The sequence below is a fragment of the Cupressus sempervirens genome, chromosome 3 (assembly GCF_028749045.1).
Source record: "Cupressus sempervirens isolate cs-2001-9-10 chromosome 3, ASM2874904v1, whole genome shotgun sequence".
NCBI classification, from domain to species: domain Eukaryota; kingdom Viridiplantae; phylum Streptophyta; class Pinopsida; order Cupressales; family Cupressaceae; genus Cupressus; species Cupressus sempervirens.
Genome location: NC_143120.1, coordinates 542455504 through 542481812, shown reverse-complemented (window position 1 = coordinate 542481812; position 26309 = coordinate 542455504). Strand labels below are relative to the sequence as shown.

Genomic DNA, 26309 nt, shown 5'->3' with positions numbered 1-26309 from the left:
AAAAATGGAAACCCTAGACGGGTTTTGGAGGAAAAACTATACAAATAATTTTAAAAATCTTAGCAAATTTTCTCAAAATAAGTTATAAAATTTTTAAAAAAATTTGAAGTATTGGCTTTGATACCATATTACAAAGTAATTGGTAAAATACTTGCTTGTTATTAAGAGAGACCGAGAGGTCTAAATATACAAAAGAATAAAGCGATATTTCCTTAGTAAACGATCATAAAGAATAGAAAGTTATAAACATTCTATTCTAGTTAAAAGAAAGCTAAAAAAGTTAATAGATAACTACAACTAACTAAATATTAGAAACATTCTAATATTTTCAATAGATTACAAATAGATTACCATCAACTAATAATAGACACTTATCTATTATCGTAATATAAGGTGTTATTAACATATTGTTTTTTCACTTTATATATCCATCTTTTTTTTTTTCAATAACATGATTGCACTAAATCTTGAGGACTAATAGGCTTGGATAGAGAAATGGAGACACATAAAAGATTGAGGACATCATGCACTTATACAATCCTTATATGGAGGAGATTGATGAGTTCATAAAGTTTTCAGATGCATACCTTCCTGGCACAAAGTTATAGGAGATAATGTTGCAAGCATTAAGGAAGGAAAGTTGAAGTTGTTAATTAACAGACTTATCATGAATGCAAGTCTTGTAGTATATTCAAAGGATTCCATTAAACACATACACATTTGGTATGATAACCATCACCATAGTTTTACTCAAGTTACACAAATGAGACACAAGATTGAAGTGGATATTATGGGTCAATGATATGGGGAAGAATAATAATCAATGTTACTTTCCCACTTGAACTATCTTTAGAAGGGAGATGTTCCATTCTCAAATAATCTAGGAAGGAAATTTCTGATTTAATATCTATGGACCTTCATGTGCAGATAAAGTATTTTTTATCCTTGAATATTACATTTATCTACCTATTGTAGTCTCTCTTATTTGTATTACTATACATACTATAAAGAGCTATTTGTCTTGATCTTTTCTTTTCTGTCTAGGGATGTTCTTGCAGGAAAAAAAAGGTTGGTACTTTATACATACTACCAAATATTGTGCAAAACTCTAAGAAGCTTTGATCTAGATTTCATTAGTCATCTAATGATCATGTTGGATACAGTGTGACTCTTGAAACAGATACCCTTGATGATTGAGAGCGAGTAGATAGAAGATATGCTTCACTCAAACTTTTTGATGATCTTGATCGTATTGATTCAGATAGAGTAGACCATGGCGAGATGGATTCTCTAGTGATTTGAAACTATAGCAATTAAAGGATTATGATTCATGGGATAAAGTTCATGTATGTAGGATTGGAAGGCATTATGCTATCAAGATACTTGTTAAACTAGGGAAGCATGATATGACTTGCTGCTAGGAGGTCAAAAGGATGATATTAGATTCAAAGGTAGTTTGCACTTTAGTAGAGGCAACTTTGTATAAGAGGTCAGAAAGGTTGATATCAGAGGGAGTTTGACATTCACTTAAAAACAAACCTTGGATTGAAAAAGTCTACAAATTGAGAGGGAGAATTTCAAGGTGAAATTCCTTGTAATACATTCTTCTCTGTGAGAGAGAAGTTTGAGGTGAAAACCCTTGTTCCACCCTCCAGGAGCTGCTATGGTGGATCCACTCTCTGACTTGGTTCATGGTGGATATCATGTGAGTTGCTACATGATTTTGTTGGAAAACATCATGAGAAGTGACGATCTTTCATCAATGTTTATGTTGTGAGGTCGCTATTGTAAGGCGATGATCTTAAAAATGTTTTGACTTGTTATCACGATGGACTACATTAAGTTTTTGTCCTGGAATGTGCCAAAGATCATGATAACGAATGTATCATGATAGACTACATTAAGTTGTTGTCTCGGAATGTGCCGGAGATCATGATACTACATTTGTTGTTTTGGAGTTCTTGATCTATTATCATGATAGACTTCGTTAACTTGTTGTCCATGGATGCGGCGAAGATCAAGATAACTAACGTATTACAATAGACTACATTAAGGTGATGTCCCAAAGTGTGCTTGAGATTGTGATACTTGTCATAATGGACACTACTTTGTTGTCCCTGAAATCAAGGTTGTTATTTGATAGACTACATTTAGTATTGTCTCGGAGTGTACTGGAAACCAGATAACAAATATCTTTCTAGGATATGATATTCTTGTTGATAGGCATCTTGGTGTTGATGCTAGTGCTCATATCACAAAAATGTGAGATTGACAAGATTGTTCAAAATCAGATCACTATTTTGTCAGATGGTTGTGTTGTTTAAATCCTCCTCGCTAAGAGGGAGTGTTGGTGAAATAACATTACTCAGATTATATCTGATTTGATGGATATATGTTGATATCCTTAAATATATCACTCTACGAATATCATATTGAGATGATATCTCTCTATATGCTTGAGAGCATAATGTGTTCTATAACAATCCTCTAGCTAAGAGGGAGTGTTAATGTTGTATCTTTAGTTGGATTGAATTGATCTAATCTCCAATGGAAAATGGTTAAACATTGTTGCATTTGATTAATCATCAATTAGACATATATATGTGTGTGTGTGTGTGTGTGTGTGTGTGTGTCTCGCTATAAATAATGTTTAATGGTTATTAACTTACCATAACCAATAACGATTAACATAGAGACATGCCTCTTCATGGGACATGACTCTTCTGCTCCTATATATATGCATTTGGATCTACACTTGGAACACAGAGAAATATGGAAGTGTTATTACATTTGCAGTGATCCTGTCCTTCAACAGCTATAGGGCTTTAAATGAATGAAGATTAATACAAGCAGCTTGTTGTTGGTATCAACAAGTCCTTACATAATTACAAATGGATACATATATGCACCAATGACTAATAAGGTAACATTTAAAGAAGTTGTTGGTAGGAACTCATTTGAGCTAAGTTTTTATGAAGATGTTGATATGCCAATTAAATTGGTTCCTCTAGATTATATGTTGTTACATGATGTTGAAGTACCTTCAAGGAAAGTTGTCAGTCTTGATGCAATGTAAGTCAATGAGGTAGACTTCATGAATGCATCCACCTTTTGTCACCTTAGGAATGTTTCATGTACAATGATGATTTATTTTCTTTAGAGGAAATGAATTGTTCCCTTGGATGGAATTACAATCAACAAATAAGACTTGAGCTATAGTCCTTAAGATGTGTGTTGATTATATACTAGTTTATTGGGGAATGGCTTGTGGCATTGCTATATGGTGTCTCTAATAAGAATAATGGCAGTACATGTTATAGGCGTTTCACCTCGTATCATAAGAATGTATTGGTTCACAACACTATGAATTAGCATTACTTCTTGTAAGGAATGGTTTTACTTGTTTGTGTGTGCCTCTGTTAAATCTTGATGTTACTTGATCAAGCTGAAGTGTATTTGCCTTGTTCCTCTTTGCTTTCTCATTTTGTGGTCTACATCCTATAGTGGTTGGATTTTCTTTTTGATTACGAGAGCTATGTCCTCAACTAGAGCCACTGGGATGCTCCATTCCATTTATATCCCACTTTTGTTTCAAATTATATGCTTATTACAAGCTTACATGCTAGATTAGATTTGAAACTTAAAATTCCGAGGAATAAGCTAGATTTGTGACTTTATAGACACCACTATCCTAGCTAACAAACTGAGTTACAATGAATGTAAGAAGTTTATATATATATATATATATATATATATCATGTCCAAGCCTTAAGTTGATCCATGTTGGTCGAAGATGTCCCAACTCCTAATGCTTTGTGAAACATGTGTCAACCTAATTCTGATGATGAAGATCCATGAGTTAATGAAATAAATTATGGTTCGATTGCAAGGTTTCTTTGGTCCTATTCTTCATTGTGGTATGTTAGGTTTGATGCTGCAAGGTATGGGAGGGTTCCATACACTTCCCTTGATGAATTTTGTATTGTTTTCTTTGCATTGTGATCTTTGTTAGAGATATCTCCTTGAAAATTGATTGAAGTGTTCTGAATATTGAATATGTCATGTAGGCGATTGCAGTTGGAGCCATAAAGATGTATTGTGCATAATTGTAGTGAGATTTAGTCGGATTATTTGAAAGGTGAGTTTTGCACTTTGTTGGTCCTGGTGAAAATCCCACATGTTCTATCTCAGCTTGTGAATACATGACAAGTCTTCTACTGGTCTTCCTTTCCACTTCCCTAGGAGTTCTATATACTTGTTGATTTTTTAGCAGCGCACCCCATTTTTCTGTCCAACAACTGCTCAATTGTACTTGTTGTTGTAGTTGTTCCCTAAAAGAAACTTCAGTGGTGTTGCTGCTTGGCCGTTCTTCACGATACTAATGGAATTGAATATAGGTAATATGCCAACTGCTTTTAATAGCTTAACTTCACAGGCATTTCTATAATCAAATGTCCTGAGAATCTTACTCAAACCAACCTCATCTTCAACTTTTGTTTGTCTTCAGGCAAGTTTTTCTTCTTGAGGTGCATTGTAACTTCATTGCTAACTACAGACTCTTTGCGCCTTGTCTTCTCATCTATCTGACCTTTGCATTTGCTATTCATTATCTCCAAATATTCCTTGACCTAAGTGTGCATTGTTTCTATCCAGTTTGCAAATTTCTTTGGTTTCGTACTCCTTTTGTCCTTTGCACTGAAGTCTTTGAGTTCTGATACTCCTCTAGCATGTAGATGTAGTCTTTTCACAATGTGAATGCTGTCCTTCATATACTTATCCTCATTGTATTGTTGTATGCAAACTTTGCTTGCAGTAGAACTATGTTCCAATTTCTTGTTTTATCTCTTACTAAACATCTTAACCAGTACCTTAAACTCTTGTTTACTACCTCTTGTGCCCATCAGTCTGTGGATTAAATGTTGAACTGAATTCCAAATCTGTCTTCATCTTTTTCCATAATGTTCTCCAAAAATTTCCTGTGAACTTGGTGTCCCTACTTGAGAGAATACTCCTTGGTAACTATTCAGTCTCGCACAATCTCCCAAACAGTAGATCAGCAACGTGCACAACATCCTGGGTCTTCATACAAGGAATGAAATGTGCCATCTTGGAAAATCAATCCACTACTACAAATATAGTCCTTTATATTCTTGGAAATCCTAATACAAAATCGACCTTCATTCCTCTCAAGTTCTTTTTGGTATTACTGGAGGTTGGTACTATCCAATATTTTGACTACTTACTTTTGCAGCTTAATAGGCTCTACATTGTTGAACAAATTAACTGGTGTCCTTATAAATTTGTGGCCAAATGTAATGTTCACTCACCAAAGCTATTGTTGTGTCAATGCCAAAATGTCTTGCTAATCAACAACTATGTTTCTATTTGATCATAATTTCCTGCATTGAACATCTAAGAGTGCACAATTAGTTTCCTCTGAATAACATATCATCTTGATTTAAATAGTCCAACACTTGCTTCTGTTAATCAAAACTGGGTCTCTACTTATTTTCTAGGCTTCCGCAAAATCTGGATCGTCCTCATAACTGTTTTTTAGTTCTTCAACATTTCACATCCCATTGCAGTTGCTATGACTTCTGTCAATCTCCTATTTAATGGATATACAGCCTTATTTAATTTGACACAACTTCTCACTCAAACAAGCTACTGATCTACCTTCTTGACTCAATACTGATCCTTTTGCAGTTCCTTTAGCATCATAGTCAACCTGATATACTAATCAAAATTAGGCAAGACTAAGACTCGTTGTTGGGTTACTTTTAAGTTTTGTTTCAAGAATTTAAAACTCTTTTGTGCTATTGATGTCCACTTGAATTCCTTCCAATCTCCCCTCATTGGTTTTGTCACAGGGGTAGAAATAGCAGTGCACTAAAAATCCTAATGAACTTGTAGATACTTGCCAATCCATGAAACTATTAGTTACCAATACATGAGGAGATTTCACCTCTACAATGCCGATTGGTGATGGCTTTTTCATAATTGCCACTTTCTTTAGACCCATCTTCAATTATTTAGTAGAAATGACAAATCTTAATTAGAAATGACAAATCTTAATTTGACCAATTTTGTTTTAATGAAGCTTCACTTCGCTTATGCTTCCTCTAAAGGAATCAAGATATACTTTTTCTCATTTGAGGTCACACTGTAGGTACTTCTTTCTTCCATCACGAGTCACTTTCCTATCATACTGCCATGATCTTCCTAATAACATATGACATCCATCTGTTGGCATAAGATTACACAATACCTCATCAGTATATGATCCTATGTGGAATCTCACCACACACTGCTCACTCGCCATGGACTTGTGATCATGTTGAATCCATACAATCCTATATGGGTTTGGATTTTTATTCTTTTCAAATTCAATTTCCTCACCATCTATTCAAAAACCAAATTATCTATCAATGATAACTTTACAACAAAGTTTTCCTTTGTGTCAGTTTCTCAGTTGCCTCAATCTACAACAGAGCTCTCCTCATGATCAATGATTCACCCATTTTTAGTTTTGTAACAGATAATCCAACTGGTTGTTCTTCCGCATATGCTTCCCTTGCTCTGTTCTCTATCTTTTCTTAGAATTTCTTTGATGGCATTCAAATGCTTGATATCCTCCTTCACATCTGAAATAAGCTCCTTTGAAAAGCTTAATGCCTTCTCTTCTATCATTCCTCTGATGGCCATCATTGTGTTAGGTATTGCTACTTCCTTAGTTATTGCTGTAGGAATTTCTCTCTTCTTCATTGGAAATTTTCATTCTGCTCATCCCTGAAATATGGACCTCCATCCTTTGTTTCTCCGCAGATGGTCTTTTTTCTCCATGTTATGCTCTCTCTAGAATCTTTGCCCTCCACCTTTTTGCCTTAGTTCAAATTTTTGTACAATAGTTTTTCAACTTTCAGTGCAAATTGATAGGCTTCATTTGACTGTTCTCATCCTTGCCAAACCCAATTCTTCTTGGATGTTTGTTCAGAGGCCATTTATGTATAACATAATTTTTTCTGTAATATCCACTCTCATTTTTTTTTTGGGTGGTAATATGTACGCTCAACATAAACACATTAACTAGATTAAATTGCTGTCATAAAGTGCTGTGTGCTGATACTACAACTGATACAGAGTAGCACTGTTAAGTCACTTTCCCAAACCCCAAATACACATACCCAACACCCAACTCGAAGCATCAGTGAAATACCTTGAGATTATGAACTGGAATGATCATGACAAGTTTGGCAATCTAAATATGAGCTGTTGTAAGTGATGTAGCAAGCCTGATATAACTAAGTGTTGTTGCAGTTTTGGTGTACGTTAATTGTAGCTCATAGCAGCTATGGAAAACCATCAAAACCTCTCCATACCTGCATAGAACACCTTCCAAGGTTGCCACACAGCCTTACACACACCCAACACCCCTAAACACCCTCAAGAGGACAAGGAAAAGACAGATTGCAGGTCTGTTAATGATTTTCTTATATGGATAATCACTGATCACAGTGCCAAAATGGATGTGCCAGCATTAAAACGTTCAAATCACCTTAAAAACTTTGTTTTCTCAACACCGAGTGGCTAGGGAAGACAATGAAGGTCAATGCACCACCAAAAAGAATGATCCAATTAAGCTAGGTGTTCAGCCTGGAATCCTCATGTCAGTCCTTTAGTAACCCTATATGCTGGCAATGTTAATTGTATGACTTCAAATATCAATAAATCTGCCAAATACAATCAGTATGGCTAGAAAGCAAATAGGAATGGCGCTGACAATAGTTAGTTATAATATACAAGCCCTTGTACTTGCTAAAGTGGTATGGTCAGGCTTGGAAATGAACGGTACAATCAGCAATATGACTTTCCCAGTCTCCTAAGCAGAAAGTTGTTATCACATGTAAGTTTCCTGCCAAGATTTTTGTTACATCAAACACATTACATTGCTATATATATAATCAGGGGTTCTATCTAAGAGCTGCTTTCATTGCCTGTAATGGTCTCTTTCTACCCCTATAATTCTGAGTATGGAATTAATCTGTAAGTTGAGGTAGGTACGCAATGATCTACTGGCTTTACAGGTTCAACAAAACCTGCAGACTGGGTTTCAATAGAAGGTTTCGGTTTTGGTTTCAGTTCAGATAGTATAGATGCCCTAACCACTGCACTTCTTGCAGGTATCCACTTCTGCATTTGCCTTCTAGACCTCTTTATGGCTTCTGCAAAAAGTTTGTGTTAGAAAGTGGAGAACATGGAGAGTAGTCATACTCTCAGTTAATTACCCTCCCAAGTTTGACATAAGCTGGGTCTTGAGCCTTTTTCGTTTGATTGTGGAAATTTGAATCCTGACGGAACCAAAATGCTTCATTTTAGTTTTCTAGTTAGATTTCCTTTGCGGTGAGCTCTAGGTTCACTGCAGAACCCCATGATCTGGTACCACATGTAATGAGCATTAAATTTAAGAACAAATAATGTGAAATAAGAACCAGAAGGAATTACAGAGATGAAAAATCTGATATACAATGTAACATTTTTATTCTAGTATTTCCAATCATAACAGTACAACTTATTTTTTGAAATAATAAAATAAGAATACAACTAAACATAAACAATTTCATCTTTAAACGAAAAGAAATGCTGCTATGAATATGAGAAGCTACCATACACTAAATAAAATGATCTCAAAAGAAGTACGAGGTAGGGGTAGGAATTACTGTATATTGTATGCTTGAATTTTTTCATTTTATATTTACTACCCAACCATGGATCTACTAATCCCCCTTACTAAAATTCCTACTCAAAGTGGTCTGACCCTTTACAGGGGTGTAAACATCATCTTGAGACAAGTCGCCTGAATCTGGTGGATGTTCTTACACAACTAGTCGGTCATACACTATAGATTCTCCTAACAAGGTTATGTATATGGAGCAATCAAACTATCACTAACTTAACTTAGTGTACCTTGGCCAAAGTTTCTAGTTGCAAGCATGGCTAACTATGCAGTCAGGTTTATCACCCTTTCTGACTTTGGCTACATGTCTAATTTACACCCTATGAAATAGCTCATGTTTACTTAAGATTTAAGACTGGAGTAGCCCTAAATTTCAAATCTGAGTACATATCAGCATTGGAGTACTTTTATCATTTCCATTTTTACATTTGCCAGCTACATAATTAATAATAAAAAATTTAACTGAATGTTCATGGTTATTTAACAGTCCAGATTGCTGTTACAGTGGTTATAAAAGATAACTCAGAGATTAGGTTCAATGGTCATAAAAATATTTGTTTTGCTGGTCAACACTGGTGAATAAAGGGTTATGTGGATGTTTTTATTCACTTGAACATTTGTAATGTACTATATTTACACCCTTTTGTGTGTACATGCAGATACAACATGAACTGTGTAATACATTCATTTTAACCTTATCCCATAATCCTGTACCCACCCAAATTGAGTGATAGGAAATTATTAGCAGCAATATGCGATGTATGTAGATAAGCTCTTAATTAATGTTTATCTGCTTCATTGCCTCAAACCAATAGTGATGCCATACTAAAAGAATGGTATACATTTTAATGACACAATAATTAACCGTAACAAGATTATAATACAGAATTGTGATGGTTTTGACTTATTCTTAAAACATTAACAGAATATAGTGCTGTTTTTTCTACAGCCAACTAGGAGCGAAGCAAATATGAGAGTTGTTAGGGTTTGCATGTAATTTCTTAAGAACTCAAGGGACTATAGTGCTGTAAAATTCTACAGCCACTAGAAGTGCAAACAATACTAGGACATTTCTCTTTTCAACCATGAATTTCTTTCTACTAAACTAAATAAAGAGTTCATGCACAACAACAATATAATTGCTACAACAGATTTGAGGAAATTTGAATAGCTAAACTTTTCTTCGTTTCAATATAATAACCCGATTCCAAAGTAGAATGCTCTAATAAGAAGAATGGAAGAGTAACAAACACCCATGTTAGAGAATGAAGACAACTGGAATCATTTGCCCTTTTTTTTTTAAAGCTCATATTCAAGAAAAAGATGCTCTAACAGGAAAAAGTAATGGAGAAAAGGCAGCCATGCCTGTCAGGATGTGAACAAATTGTGGATAAGAGCAGCTGAACCTCTCTCCACACCAATTCCCTCCAGTCGTTCTTCCTTCCCACGCCATTTTCCTCCTGCCATGTTTTTTTTTATAAAAGCAAACCAAAATACTTTTAACTTGCATTAACTCTATTCAATTAATCTGGAATTCAGCAGCATTCGAATTTGCTAGCATTTCACTCAAATTTCGTTTGAGTTTATTTTCCTTTCATACCTAATGCATGAACTGCATTTTCTTCTTCTTTTTATTTCCAACCAAACCTAATTTTTTTCTTGCCTTTGTTCATTATGCCTCGTTGATATGCATGGTGAAATAAGTGTGTAACATTAATCCCCTCATTTCTTCTTTCATGCCATTTCATAGGGGCTCAAGACAATTATCGCCATATTAAATATGGCTTTTTTTAATGAAATAACATACCCCAACCATTTCATTAAAATAATTAATAATATAACTAAATGAGATAGGGGTATTTAAATTTGTAAAACGTTATAATAAAATCTTAACAAACTATACATATTACACACACACACACTCACACCTATATATGTATATATATCTTAGTAATTCTATATATATATATATATATAGAGAGAGAGAGAGAGAGAGAGAGAGAGAGAGAGAGAGAGAGTTGTGCGCCATCTTATTTTGGTCCAGACTTGTACACATATACATACATACATTTATATATGTACTACATATATTACATGTATATATATTATGAGTAATTTATTCATTAAGTACATTATTACAATTTACAATAATGTGGAAAGGATTATTACCTTACATCCTTATAACGATAGAGGTCAGCCAAAGGTCTAGACTAAGATGTAATGTCCTAACAACAAGGATACTGTCAACTCAACTACGGATGAAGTCAAACCAACTAGGGTTCTAGTCAACTCCACTAGTTAGGCTTAGTATCAACCCCATCTTATCCAAAACTTCGGTGATTCAGCTAGCGCAAGGCTCATGACCATGTTTGTATCCTATACTTGGGGATACATTCCCTTCCTTCTCAGAAGATGATCCTCTCCTGCCACCACTTAGTTAAGAATTATAGTTAGTCCGATATCATCATATCAATCACAATACATGTGAAATAAATCAAATTATGACTCTAGTTAATAACATAATATAGTATCATTTCTCTTATACAATCTGAATCACTGTTCCATGTAAAGCAGGAAATATAACACCTAGGCATCAAATAATAACATAACCATTTTTTTATGAAAATAGGAAATACAGCATCTGGGACATCGTATAATAGCATAACCACTGTTTCATGAAAACAGAAAACATAGCATTTAAAACTTCAAATCAAACTTAACAAGATTTCAGTAGACAGGATGGATGTGACAATAACAGTTAAAAGAAAATATTTTATCATTTAACATTATAAACTTAAGGGCGTGTTTTTAAAGACTAAACCCGAGTTGCGGAGAGTATTGCAAAGGATTTCGGAAACCAATTCAGTTTCTAATGAAGTACTCATATCATCCTAATGTATGAATCAGTTGTGTGTTTTTTGCAATCATTTTTTGTGTCGAGGGATTGCAAGGCATAATATTTTCCTAATTCTGCTTAAATGTTCATTAATTTAAATGGTTGTGAAATGTTGTTCCATGAATACTTATATTTTCTGAATGTTTGAAAATTGATATTTGGATGTAGTTCTTATAAATTATCTTAGTACCTTTTTATGAAAAATCGTTCCATGAATACTTATAGCTCCTGAGTGTTTTAATGGTGATATTTGGATACAGTTATTCATTTTGTAAATTGCCTTAGTAATTTATTACCATGTACACATTTTGTGGAAATATATTGACAAGTATTTGTGTTTGTGTTATAGGCGTGCCCAATACTCTGAATGTGATATCAAACTTCCCCTTTTTGATCATTGGTGTCATTGGACTTATACTTTGTCTTCGAGGAAATTATTTTGATTTAAGGTAGGATCCATTTACTTCCTTTAATTTCAGATTAAGATCATTGTTAATTCTGTAGTATTTTAAAATTTTGTTTTTCCACATCTTCAGCTTACAAGGAGAAGTTTGGAGTTGGGCAGTTTTCTATGTTGGAGTTGCTGCAACTGCTTTTGGCTCTGCCTATTATCATCTGAAGCCAGATGATGCTAGGCTTGTATGGGATCGTTTGCCTGTAAGCATTATCACTGTTTGAAGACCTTATTTTTTATCAGTATATTAAAAAAAATATGAACATAATCTATGATTAGTTTGTAAGAAATGTATTGAACATATCAAAATTATAATTAAATGTGAATATATCCTTTATAGCATGTACATATACCAAAACATTTGATACTAGTGAGTGTGGTTTCTTTCTTTTCGCGTAGAAGTATTTTCTTCTACAATTTAGTTTTTCAGAGCAGCAAACTAAAATAGTGTTATCATCAACTGCAAATTAGCGCACAGTAATTATTCTTGTTTCTGGTTTTTTACGTCTGAAACCTTAACGGTTTAAATGCTCAAAACAAATAGGATCTAATTATCCTTTGTCATTCCAATGTGTGAAAGCATATAGCTGAATTTAGCAGTACCACCATGCCTATGAAAGCAATTTTTCCTCATTGCTGATAAAATAAAAATAACTGATGCTTGATACTAATTATCATTTGCAATGCTGGAAAACAAAATCACCAATTAGCTAACGTTGTGGAGCTCATCTCATAAAAAAATTTGACTTTCCTGAATATCTGCCATTTTTTCACCCCCTTAAATACAAAAGTATACTCATTCTGGCTGCCCAGCACCCACATCCAATTTCAGACTTCCTATGGCAATTCTTCATGACTGGTCTGACAATTCCAATATGAGTGGAAAATCTCAGGCAGGCAGTGGATGCCCAGTTGCAAGAGGTTTGCAATTAGCAATCTTTTGATGGAGTTTTCTTTCAATCCACATTATATACCCCTCTTCATGCAGTGTTTCTCTGAGGACATTGTCTAAGCCAAAGTTTCAGTCTTCATCTTGTCTTTAACAGGGTTTTTTCTTTCCTTTATCTGATTTTTCAAAATTCAAGTCTTCTTTCTCTTATTGGAAATTTCCGCCTCCACTTTGGTTGGAAAGCTATATTCGTTGCACATCATAAATGAGAATTCATTATGAGACTTATAAGCTATCCCATTGAATGTTCTTTTAAGACAGTAGAAAAGTTGCCTTCCATATCTGGGGAAGGGGAAGAGGGAATTTCTCCTTGCAATTAGAAACTTTATTTCTTGAGAAGAGAGGGCATTTTAGAAGGACCTCTCCAGCCTACTCTTGTGCCCATTTATGGTCCTATCCCCTTGTGAACAACTTCCACCACAACACACCTGACTCTTATAATTCAGGCTCCCAATACATAATCATTTCTGGAATTCCCAGTATTTAGGTAATTTTACTTGGCAAATTTTGTGGGTGAGAAATTGGTAGGAATCAATTTTTACGCCAAGATGGCATTCAACCCTCAATTCAACAAATGTAGTTGTCAGTTCAGATTAGTATTTTCACAAAGACATTTTTCAATAAGAAAAATATTGTAAATTGGTTTGTGACGATCCTCACTTCTTCACCACTTGGTATATAGTTTTCCTAGTGATGATAAGATTGCATATTATTTTTAAAAAATTCTTCCAGCTACTATGATGAACAATAGCCTATGTCACATAGGGACGCGACCATTGTTCCTAGACCCCTTGGTCCCTGCCCCATTTCAGGGATGTGTGTACATAAAGAAGGTGCCCTCCAACCGTCCTCAATTTCCAAGAAAAGATGGGAACACCATGAAATGTCCCTAGATGTTTTGTCACATTGGGTACTTGTTGATGTGAGTTTTGTTCCACTGCAGCAGACAAAATCGAATACCTCGTATTTCGAGGATGGAGCACTGAATTTCCAATTCTTTCTTGAATAAGGATGTACATATGCTAAACAATGTAGATGACTTGTGTGATCAAATGAGACAACCTCAAGGTTCCTTCTTTTTGGTGGGCTTTCACGTAGTTTTATGATGTGATACATCACAAAGGGACTCACACTATTCATTCAATTTATAACTACTTGACTTTAACTTTTTGAATCACTTCCAACCAAATAACTTGAAAAGGAAAGGGTAAAGAAATCAAGACAATGTTGATGATGGGGTAAGTCTCTAACCAATTTTCGCTTCGTCGTGTCAATGAGGCAAAGGAGAGTGCTATCTTCTACGGATGTAGGTATAATTTTCGCATTGTCAATATTCATCTAATACCCTATGAAAGCACAATATAAATGAACATTTCCAATAGAAGTTAAATACTTGCAATTTATGCCTAGGCTAACCTTGCGCTGTTTCTTACAATCGACAAGTACCAAAAGGTATGGACATTGGCTTCACCATTAATCACCATTCAACAATATCTTCCATTCATCTACTCCTACTTCTACTTAATGTGAAATAAAATCCTATAGGAGGAATTGAAGAAACCATGCAATACCCCAAAGCAACAAGTGATTGACCACGAAGACCACCAATGAATGAATAATTACGTTGATTGTGTTATGGCAACAATTTCAACAAGTCTCCTCTCCTACTCTATCATCTAGCTAATTCTAATCTTGTTGTCCTCTCTAATGTGTAAAGTTTCTGCAAATTCTGATAATTAGAGTGCTGATGAAGCACTTATAATTTGCTGAGACTAACCTTCAGATATTATGGACTGAATATAATCGATCCTGAAAGTAAGTTCTGAATTTGTTATTAATTCTGCAAGTAGATCACCTAGGGCTGAATGCTAGAACGAGCAGACTGTAATAATTGTGTGCCTTCTATCTACAAACACCCCCCTATCTTATACATAACCCAAGGGTCTTGACCTTTCAAAGAGCACACCCCTTCCTAGCTCGGCCTTTTCCAAATCATGTCCATTCCTCAAAATCGACACCCATTGTATTTTGACTAATGGTTAGTGGTTAACTAACCACATTAGTCAATAATAGGTCTAATAAGACCCATAGAAAATCGCCGATTATTCCTAGAGGAAGTGTAATGATTCTAGGTCCATATTATAAGGTTATTCATGCATTTGGTTCAGACTGATCTGATAAATTAGAATATTTATATTGTTAGGTTATCAGGAATTAACACTCCCTCTTAACATGATAATATAAATGAGAGATAACATATCTATCTAAATCTTCTAAGCATGCGGTATCATTGTACACATGATACTTTGTCATATTACTATACCTGCAATATGACTTATCACTTATACTTGTGATAACAATATTACATGGAATGCAATATACAGGATAAATTCCAGAGAGTGATTAAATTCTTCCTTTATCCGAGATGTGACTCATATGCACTAACAAGCCTATATCACAATATGATCCTGAGTTAAGATTTGCTAATACACAGGATAAAATTCGAAGAATGATTAAATTCTTCCTTTATCGAAGTTGTGACTCATAGGCATAGGAATGTCTACATCACAATGTGATCTTGAACTCATCCAGATTTATCAGTAGTTCTCTACTGTTTAGTACATTATCTCAGAGATCGTTATCTCTCATATGTCTTTTATACAAGTGTTCATTATCTTAGGGATCGTCACCTCTTAGATAATAAATACAAATGGTGAAGTCCATAATAGTCAATAGTTTGACAATGATAATTTTAACACAAAATTATTTCATTAATAATTTAAAGAATGCAAATGTATTATAGTTCAACCATACCAAGTCCTTTTCTGAAGTGATCTATCTTCACTCAAGAGAGAGGTTTGGTAAGAATATCTGTTGTCTGATTTGCAATGCAAATGTATTCTAACTTGACAGTTTTTTTGTCTACCATATCTCTTACATAATGGTAAGGAATCTTAATATGCTTGGATCTGTCATTAGAAACTGGATTCACAAAAAGCTTGATGGAACTTTGATTATCATAGTGAATGATAGTGAGATTCATGGATTGATCAAATAATCCCACAAGTAACTTTTTAAGTCAAACTGCTTCCCGAGAAGCCATTGCAGTTGCAGTGTATTCAACTTTTGTGGAACTTTGTGCTATTGATGACTGCTTTCTGCATATCCATGAAATCATTGCTGAGCCTAAATTGAAACAACATCCTGAAGTGCTTTTCCTATCAGTAACACTTCCAGCCCAATCTGAGTCTGCGAATCCATGTAAGTTCAAGTCAACTTTCTTATACTTAAGCCCAAGGTTAAGAGTGCCTTGGAAGTATCTCATAATGTGTTTGACTGCAACCAGGTGAATCTCCTTTGGCTCACACATAAACTGACTCAAGGCATTAACAACATAGCAAATATTAGGTCTTGTATTTACTAAGTACATAAGAGACCTAATCATCTGTCTGTAAAGAGTAGAATCTATGGAGGGTGATTTTGTTGCTGCTTCCTTAAGTTTGTGTAGATTAGTTTCCATTGGAGAAGACATAGGTCTGCAGTTCCACATTTCAAATCTCTTCAAGATGTCTAATGTATACTTTTCTTGATTAAGTATGATGTTGTCAGAGTTTTGCCAGACTTCCAGTCCTAGGAAGTAATGAAAGAGTCCTAAATCTTTCATATCAAATTCTATGGTTAGATCTTTCTTGCTTTGATCTATAAGATGATCATCACTTGTTATTAGTAAATCATCAACATATAGTATCAAAATTATCATATCATCTTTATCCCTTTTATAATAGAGATTTGGTTCAGCTTCATTCTTAGAGAATCCTAAACTGGTGAGATATGTATCAATTCTTTCATACCATGCCCTTGGAGCCTGTTTAAGCCCATAGAGAGCTTTCTTGAGTCTGGAAACAAAGACTTTAGGTTTATGAGTTTCAAATCCTTCAGATTGTTCCAAATATATCTCTTTTGTAATCTTCCCATTCAAAATGTTGTTTTCACATCTATCTGATGTACTTTCCATCCCTTTGATGTTGCAATAGCTAGGACTGTTCTTACGGAGGTGTATCTGGCAACTGGAGCAAAAGTTTTTTCATAATCAATTCCCTCTTTCTGAGAGAATCCTCTGGCTATGAATGTGACCTTATATTTTTCATTGCTACCATTAGCAACATGCTTGATCTTAAATATCAACTTAGAAGAGACAACAAATTTTCCTTTAGGCCTTGGAACAATTTCCCAAATATCATTCTTAATAATCGATTAGTATTCTTCTGTCATGGCATCCTTCCAAGCTGTATGTTTGATAGCATCTGAAACATTTGTTGGTTCTAAGTTAGATAAGTCACTCATGTTTGTTGCATAGCTAGAAAATCTTTTGGGTCTTTTGCTCTCTCTGAAGATTCTAGATGGTGCAGCGAAGTTTTGTGCTTCCTCTATGGTCGTAATAGCCCAAAGTGGTCTTTTCTTAGGATTTTGAGTTTCCTCAAGATTAAGGTTTTGAATCTCACCTTCGATTTCTTCAATGTTCTCCCTTTGAAATTCAGGATCATGATTTTCTTCAGAACTAAGTATATGAGAGGGGTCTTCAGAACTCAGGGCTCTATTGAATGCAAGCGCTTTTTCAAAGATAACATCTTTACTAAGTTCAATGTTCTTCTGACTAGGTATGTAAATTCTATATGCTTTAGAGGTTTCACTATACCTGACAAAAATGCCTTTCTTTCCAGAGTGTTCTAACTTAGTTCTCTTTTCTTTTGGAACATGTATGTATACAGGGCACCCAAATATCCTAAGATGACTTATATTTGGTTTAGCCTTAGAAAAGACTTCTTTAGGAGTTTTATATCTAAGGTGGGAGTGAGGACTTCCGTTTTGAATATAGACAGCAGTACGTGAGGCTTCTGCCCAAAGATAAAATTCTAAGTTTTGATCAAGTATCATAGCTCTTGCCGCTTCTATAATTGTCCTATTCTTCCTTTCTGCTACCCCATTTTGCTATGGATTATAAGGAACAATATACTCCCTTTTAATTCCTACTTCTTTACTTTATCTTTAAACAAATCTGAAGTATATTTCCTTCCATTATCATACCTAAGCGTTTTAATTTTATGTCTTGATAGGTTTTCAGTTAAGGTTTTGAATTCTTTAAATCTCTTAAGGATTTATTTTGATTCTTTACATTTTAAGAAGTAAATCCATTTTTTCCTAGAGAAACCATCTATAAAAAGTATTAGTACAAAAATCTTCCAAGAGAAGGAACAAACATAGGTCCACATAAATCTTAGTGGACTAATTCTAAAACATTGTTAGATTGTCTAGTGCTAATTTGAAATGGACTTTTGGTGTTCTTACCTAGTGCACATCCTTTGCATATGCTAGAATGGCCTTTATTTAATTTAGGTAAATTGGTAACCATCTTCTCCATAGTTGATAAGTCTTTGAAGTTTAGATGCCCTAACCTTCTATGCCACACTTCGTTTATATTAGTAGCTTCGTGGATTAAGGCTTGAATAGGTTCTATATTTAATTCATACAAGTATCCCTTTCTTTGATCAATCAACTTTGATTTCTTAAATGAAGAGTTCTTAGACCAGGTCATTACTTTACCGTCCATGAATGCAACCTTATGTCCAATATCTTCAAGTGCTGTAACAGAGATTGGATTCCTCTTGGTTCCTAGTACATAGAGTACTCTTTTGAGATGAAGAGAAATAGCCAACTTCAGTTTCAAGGTGCAGTTCCCAATTCCTTTGATAGGATGAGTGGAATTATCACCTATTTTAACTTCGTCATTAACTTCTTTTGATGTTGAATCTAGTACTTCTTTGTATCCTGTAATGTATCGAGATGATCCACTATCAATTACCCATGCTTTGCTTGATACTTCATTTGATAGCACTGAATGCAATACACGTTTTTTAGGATCATAATTTTTCTCTTTCTTAGTAACATTTGTACAATTTACTTGCTGCTTTATATTCTCTAGGCAATTTGCTTTATAGTGTCCAAATGTCTCACATTTAAAGCATTTTACTTTGGATAAATCTCTCTTAGGTTTGTCATTTCTTTGATGAGCCTTCCTTCTTCTTGAAGTGCTTCTTCTTACCTTTGTAGGAATTTGTGTTGAGAACATGAAGTTCTTCATCTTCAGTTTTCAATTTCCTTCCTTTCTTGAGTTGCCTAGATTCGTCTTGAAGGCAATCTCCTTTAAGTCAATTGAAGACTGGAAGTTTGTCTCTAGCACTTACTGCTTTTGAGAATATTTCCCATGAATTTGGTAATCCATCTATTGCCATTAATGTTAGTTCTTATCATCAATTATGTACCCAATGCTTGTAAGTTCATCTCTTAGACTAGCCACCCTTAGGAAGTATGAATTCATGGATTCTCCCTTCCTTATTTTTATATGATTTAGTTGCCTTTTTAGTAAAAGGGTTGTAGTTGCATTATTAGCCTCATATGCATTTATTAATCCACTCATCATATTGAATGTTGTCTGATGTTTCATTAGCATAGGTACTATTTCATTTTTAACTCCATCTAATACGATTCTCATGGCTTTCCTGTTTCCTTTGATCCAGTTAGTTTTATAAAGATCAGCATCAGGTTGCTTGGATTCCTTATCAACAAACTGAGTTACATCATTCTCTTCAAGAGCCATCATAACTCTGAATTTCCATGCAATGAAGTGGTCTTTTCCATCAAAACTGTCTTCGGGTCTGATTGCATTGACCATTGTAGGTAGAAGGATGTTGCTAGATATGTTTTAAATCTGACTATCAATTTGTAGAGCCAAGGTTTGACTACCAAAGCTCCGATACCATGTAAAGTTTCTGCAAATTCTGATAATTAGAGTGCTGATGAAGTACTTATAATTTTCTGAGACTAACCTTCAGATATTATGGACTGAATATAATCGATCCTGAAAGTAAGTTCTGAATTCGTTATTAATTATGCAAGTAGATCACCTAGGGCTGAATGCTAGAAGGAGAAGACTTGTGTAATAATTGTGTGCCTTCTATCTGCAAACACACCCCTATCTTATACATAACCCAAGGGTCTTGACCTTTCAACAAGCACACCCCTTCCTAGGTCGGCCTTTTCCAAATCATGCCCCTTCCTCAAAATCGGCGCCCATTCTATTATGACTAATGGTTAGTGATTAACTAACCACATTAGTCAATAATAGGTCTAATAAGACCCATAGTGTTACATCCCAATTTTTGACCTAGCTTGAATTATAGCTGTTGAGGTTCACATGAAGTCAGTTGGCAGTCCAATTTGATATATTCTGGCGAAATGATAAGATGGTTGTTATGATTTCAAATGAAGATGACATGTTAGTTGATCGTTAATCACAAATTCATGGAATTAAGATGAAAGGTTAACTGTTATGATTAAATAAATTAATTACTAGGAAATTTCTTGCAGGGAGCATGTCGAACGGGTGGAAGCATTGTCAAAAAAGAATTAGGCAGGGCATCACCATCACTGGGCAGACAAGTAAAAGATCTAGCCAGAATACATGTGCAGGACTTGCATGAGTTATTTAATAATTTAATATAAAAAAAAAAATTGAGATTATATATAAAAAAAAAAATATCTCAAAAGATTTTAATATATTTTTTAATATTTAAAAACGTTCATATATGTATAGATGGTTCGGCACCTTTTTAATTTAATAATTAATAAAGTAATTTTGCTTGTAAGTTTTTAATAACGTTCAAATTATAATAACATTTCAATTATTATTATAATTTTTGAATTACAACCTTCCAACTCTCTTTCCATTCTTTTATTCTTTTCATTTTAATAATCTTTGTTTATAACCGATCAGACACTTGGCGTTCTTACTTGTCTATTAATCTTTTAAGTTACGGAAGTTAATGGGTCACCTTATTATGTTATAAGAAGTCAAGAATGGCAGTTGAAGATATAAAATTTTTGTTTTAAACACTGGTTTACCTTTTCTTCTTATGGGCGAATTCCCAAGCAATTATGGAGAATCAATGGAAAGGGGTGACATCTGCTTGCTGTTGTTTTGACTTGGCTCCGAACAAGCAAGATGCATCCTGTAGTTCTACGGTATTAGGGGGTCTATTCTTAGAGCACCCATTTCATCAGGCGATGTTGTCAAATTCAACGAAGTACTTGCGGCATGATAATGGAATACTTGTGTATAGAGAAAGATGGCGCGAATCTAAGGAAATATGTATGTGTGCGGGGTCTAGAAGAACGTCTATTGAAAGTTGGTTTCAGGATGGTCAATATCATTGCATATTCAGAAGACAAGATTGCCACGGACTTGAAAAACTTTTATGATATCTTGGCTGTTACCAGAAGGCTATCCAGATAGTGTGGCTTCATCTTATGGGTCATACATGCAATGGCGAGTCTTCCAGATCAGGAAGCAGGGATTGGCAAATTCATTCCATTGCAAGTCTAACTCAGATTTTTGGTCTCGTAAGATATTTGGTGCAACTCGTAACCTTCTTTAACACTTGATTATTCAGAATTCTGTTCCTTAAAGACGTCAGTAGTAAGACAAAGGTTTTAAGCATAAAATTATTATTTATTTTATTTATTTTTACCAAGACTGACAGTTTCTTGAAGTTATGATTTTGCTTATACAGTCTGTCGTAATCCTGGTTATAATATGATATTGTTTATGCATAATAATCTGTCGATTCATATATAACTGAATATGTGAGAAGATAAAATAGGGATTCTTTAAATTCACATACAACTCAAGGCATAGATGTTATCATTCCAAATGGAATCAAATTCATCTCGAAACATATATTTAATTGGGAATGAGATATTAGAAGCAGAACACCAAGGAATTCTCCAGGCGAAGATGCCAGTGTGTGGTGAAGAAGGTGTAAAGTATCATTAGGATCTTTAATCTGATAACACCTAGGAATCACCAACTTGGGGGCTTGAATAGGGTGAGGGGGTGTAGAGAGTCGACAAAACGAGTTGACATCAGTACTTGTAAAAATAATACATAAAACATTTCTTTAGCTTATGCATGTTTCAATCAGGAAGAATATTGTCAATTTTGAGATCACTAAAGAATATGATCACAAAATGTGAAATGATGTTGTATGTAATCTTCTTGAATAATTGTAAGAGCCATCTGCTCTGAGAATCTTGAATACTTGGAACTCGGCTGTGAAGCCAAGAAGATGGGTGATGAGGTAAGAGGAAAGTATCCTCAATAATATGAATCAGTATCATTTAAGACTTTTCAATATTTACCATTTAATGTGAATTAATTAATAGCTCATGCATATTTTTGTTATGATGATCTCCTGCTACCAAGTCGTATGTCGTGTTATATATCATGATGCCCAGTGAATGGTAAGATGTTCTCTGTCAATTCCGGGTAGGGAGGGCCAATCTCGTTAGAGATCGTGTGGGGATATATAATGTGGTCCGAGGCTGGGAGGTTAAGCCCTTGACAATGTTTCACCTCTCTCAAGATGTCGTATATGCATTAGACAGAGATAAGCCATGCAATCAATTGTTTATCGGAGACAAGTATTGTCATTTTTGTTTATGAGAAGGTAAGATTAAATTGAAGCATTTCATTGTTATCATTATTTTACTTTCATATAAATGAATATTGAATATAAGTAATTATCTAATCTTGAGAAATTGTCATAGATAAGCAATCGGAAGGAAAAGAAATCCGAAGCCTTGATTGATTGTGTGACAGCTGGAACCTTAATTGATACAGTGGTATTGGAAGTCCTAACTGAATCTATGGTATCGAAAGCCCTAATTGAATTCATGGTTGCGAAAGCCCTAAATTGAATTTGTCGTCGTGGAAATCCTAGATGAAATCCGTGGTCGAGGAAGCCCTAAATTGAATATGTGGTCGCGGAAGCCCTAAGTGGTAAAGCGGTATCAGAAGACCTAAATAAACCAAAGGTAAATGATGCCCTAATTGGTAAGATGATATGTGATGCCCTAATTTAAGTTATAGTGTTATTTAGTTGTATTCATCAAATGATTTTTGAGATAGCAGTCGATTTGAGAAATTGTTATGGTGTATTTGTGGACTAACCGGGTGGTTGCAGAAGCATACTTATTTGATCTTCAGTCTCAGTTTTCCGAGGTATGTGATTTCAATTTCTAAAGTAATTTCATAAAAAGGTATTTCAAGTACTTAGTTAAGAAATTTTTGTTTAACTGACTTTAATGGTAAATCTTCTTCACATGAACATGAATGATGTAACTGCCTTTTTATGAAATCAAAGTTATAACTGTATTTTATGCTTATGTTAGATGTTAATTTAGACCCAGGAAAAGCAGTTGTTACATATGGTATCAGAGCGCTGGGTTCAACCCTGAAACCTTGGGTCCAGCACTGTTTCTAAGAAACTTAAAACGTAAATGTTGTAAAAGATTTATTGCAATCAAAATTGGGAAAACACACTGGAAAATCATTCAGAATAGCCAGGAAGGCTGAAATGATATAAAGTGAACAAATGTATAAACAATTAAAAAAAATAAAACGATTGGGCAAGTTGAGTGGTGGAGATCAGGTTTGACGACCCAAATTTTGAAATCCCTGGCCAGGGTGGAATTAGGCTGATTTGCCAGAACAATTGATCTTGTTGATTGTCCTGATGTTTCAGTTATTTTGTTGAATAACTGTTGGGACTTCAACCCACCTGATTACTTAGTGGCAGGACTAGAATGTTACATATGTACTATCCCTGGTGGGAGGGCCATTCTTTGTCGAGAATGAGAAGATTAAAAAGGGTCCCGATGTCTAGACTTGCGCAATCCAAAAACATAGTTTAAATCTTGATAAAATGATATCTAAATCCATCATGAGCGGGTTTGTCGACCCAAATTAATGAAAGCAATAAATTGTTACCAACTTGAACTTGAACTGAATGAAAACAAAACTATGAACCATGACTCTTTCTAATGTTGGTTAAACGAAAAGATCATTATGTGCTCCAGTAAGGAGTTGGAACTATCAATGTTTGTGAACTTTTGATGAAATCGGCATGGAAGCCTGAATCATAGAAATGGAAAAGATGAATTTCCAAGTATTTTACAGATGAATGATGAGAATCTTATGAATTATTTCAGATGCCTATGATCTTGATTAGAGTTATGATGTTCTTGCATAGTATATCATGTTTTTACCCTTTGACACATTGTTATACATGTATAATGCACATGCGATGTTGACTTTACATATTGAGCTGTTGTATATTGTTTTGGAGATATCCTATCATGAAATGATTATTCTAATAAAATATTGGGCTTGAAGGCCAAGGTTGCAATGGAAAAACATGGATTCACTAACCTATTACAGGTAATCTGTAAGTTTGCAAGGAAGATCTATCCATTAATGAGGGCTATATGCCAAATGGTACGTATGAGTAATTTAAATTATGATTAAGTTATGATCTGGAAAATGCTGGTCGAAGAATTTCCATCTTGAATACTTATCTTACTTTTAGCCACTGAATCTTGTAAATAAACAAATCAATATGGAATCAAACTAATGATATGGTGAGTGTCTACATAAGTATGACAGGAATATGAAACAGAATCGATTCAACCGATGCTAAGATGACCACCGTTACGGTAAAGTGAACTCAGATGAGTACGTGTTCAATTTTATGTCACCATGCAAGTATCTTTTTGAAAAACTTTAAAGTAAAAATGGATCTTGAGTTTCGACTATGATTTTCATTCTGATCCAATTGAGAATAGAAATGATATCACAATCATTATATATATGTATCTTGTATGTGGAATCTTCTTTTAGTGTCTAAATTGCAGAGGTCATCGAGGACGATGAACCACAAATGGAATGGTACATTACATTCCAATTTTTAAAATACTCCTTTATAATGTTCGTTGCAATTTCAAGTTCATCGAGGATGATGAACAACAAGGGGAATGGTATGTTACATCCCAATTTTTGACCTAGCTTGAATTATAGCTGTTGAGGTTCACATGAAGTTAGTTGGCAGTCTAATTTGATATATTCTGGCGAAATGATAAGATGGTTGTTATGATTTCAAATGAAGATGACATGTTAGTTGATCGTTAATCGCGAATTCATGGAATTAAGATGAAAGGTTAACTGTTATGATTAAATAAATTAATTACTAGGAAATTTCTTGCAGGGAGCATGTCGAACGGGTGGAAGCATTGTTAGAAAAGAATTAGGCAGGGCATCACCATCACTGGGCAGACAAGTAAAAGATCTAGCCAAAATACATGTGCAGGACTTGCATGAGTTATTTAATAATTTAATAAAAAAAAAAAATTGAGATTATATATAAAAAAAAAAAATATCTCAAAGGATTTTAATATATTTTTTAATATTTAAAAACGTTCATATATGTATAGATGGTTCGACACCTTTTTAATTTAATAATTAATAAAGTAATGTTGCTTGTAAGTTTTTAATAACGTTCAAATTATAATAACATTTCGATTATTATTATAATTTTTGAATTACAACCTTCCAACTCTCTTTCCATTCTTTTATTCTTTTCATTTTAATAATCTTTGTTGATAACTGATCAGACACTTGGCGTTCTTACTTGTCTATTAATCTTTTAAGTTATGAAAGTTAATGGGTCACCTTATTATGTTATAAGAAGTCAAGAATGGCAGTTGAAGATATAAAAATTTTGTTTTAAGCACCGGTTTACCTTTTCTTCTTATGGGCGAATTCCCAAGCAATTATGGAGAATCAATGGAAAGGGGTGACATCTGCTCGCTGTTGTTTTGACTTGGCTCCGAACAAGCAAGATGCATCCTGTAGTTCTACGGTATTAGGGGGTTTGTTCTTAGAGCACCAATTTCATCAGGCGATGTTGTCAAATTCAATGAAGTACTTGCGTCGGCATGATAATGGAATACTTGTGTATAGAGAAAGATGGCGCGAATCTAAGGAAATATTTATGTGTGCGGGGTCTAGAAGAACGTCTATTGAAAGTTGGCTTCAGGATGGTCAATATCATTGCATATTCAGAAGACAAGATTGCCACGGACTTGAAAAACTTTTATGATATCTTGGCTATTACCAGAAGGCTATCCAGATAGTGTGGCTTCATCTTATGGGTCATACACGCAATGGCGAGTCTTCCAAATTAGGAAGCAGGGATTGGCGAATTCATTCCATTGCAAGTCTAACTCATATTTTTGGTCTCGTAAGATATTTGGTGCAACCCGTAACCTTCTTTAACACTTGATTATTCAGAATTCTATTCCTTAAAGACGTCAGTAGTAAGAC

At 34.4% G+C, this 26309-nt stretch overlaps 1 protein-coding gene across 4 annotated transcripts in view; it reads left to right on the top strand.

Moving 5' to 3' along the window:
• The window catches only part of SAG18 (senescence associated gene 18), a 76652-nt gene that overhangs the window by 13195 nt on the left and 37148 nt on the right, over positions 1-26309 (top strand). For all 4 annotated transcript variants that reach the window (XM_089820784.1, XM_089820783.1, XM_089820781.1 and 1 more), the window contains exons 2-3: positions 11980-12079; positions 12167-12287. In XM_089820784.1, coding sequence (XP_089676910.1) covers positions 11980-12079; positions 12167-12287 — 221 coding nt within the window. The remainder of the gene's footprint in view (positions 1-11979; positions 12080-12166; positions 12288-26309) is intronic.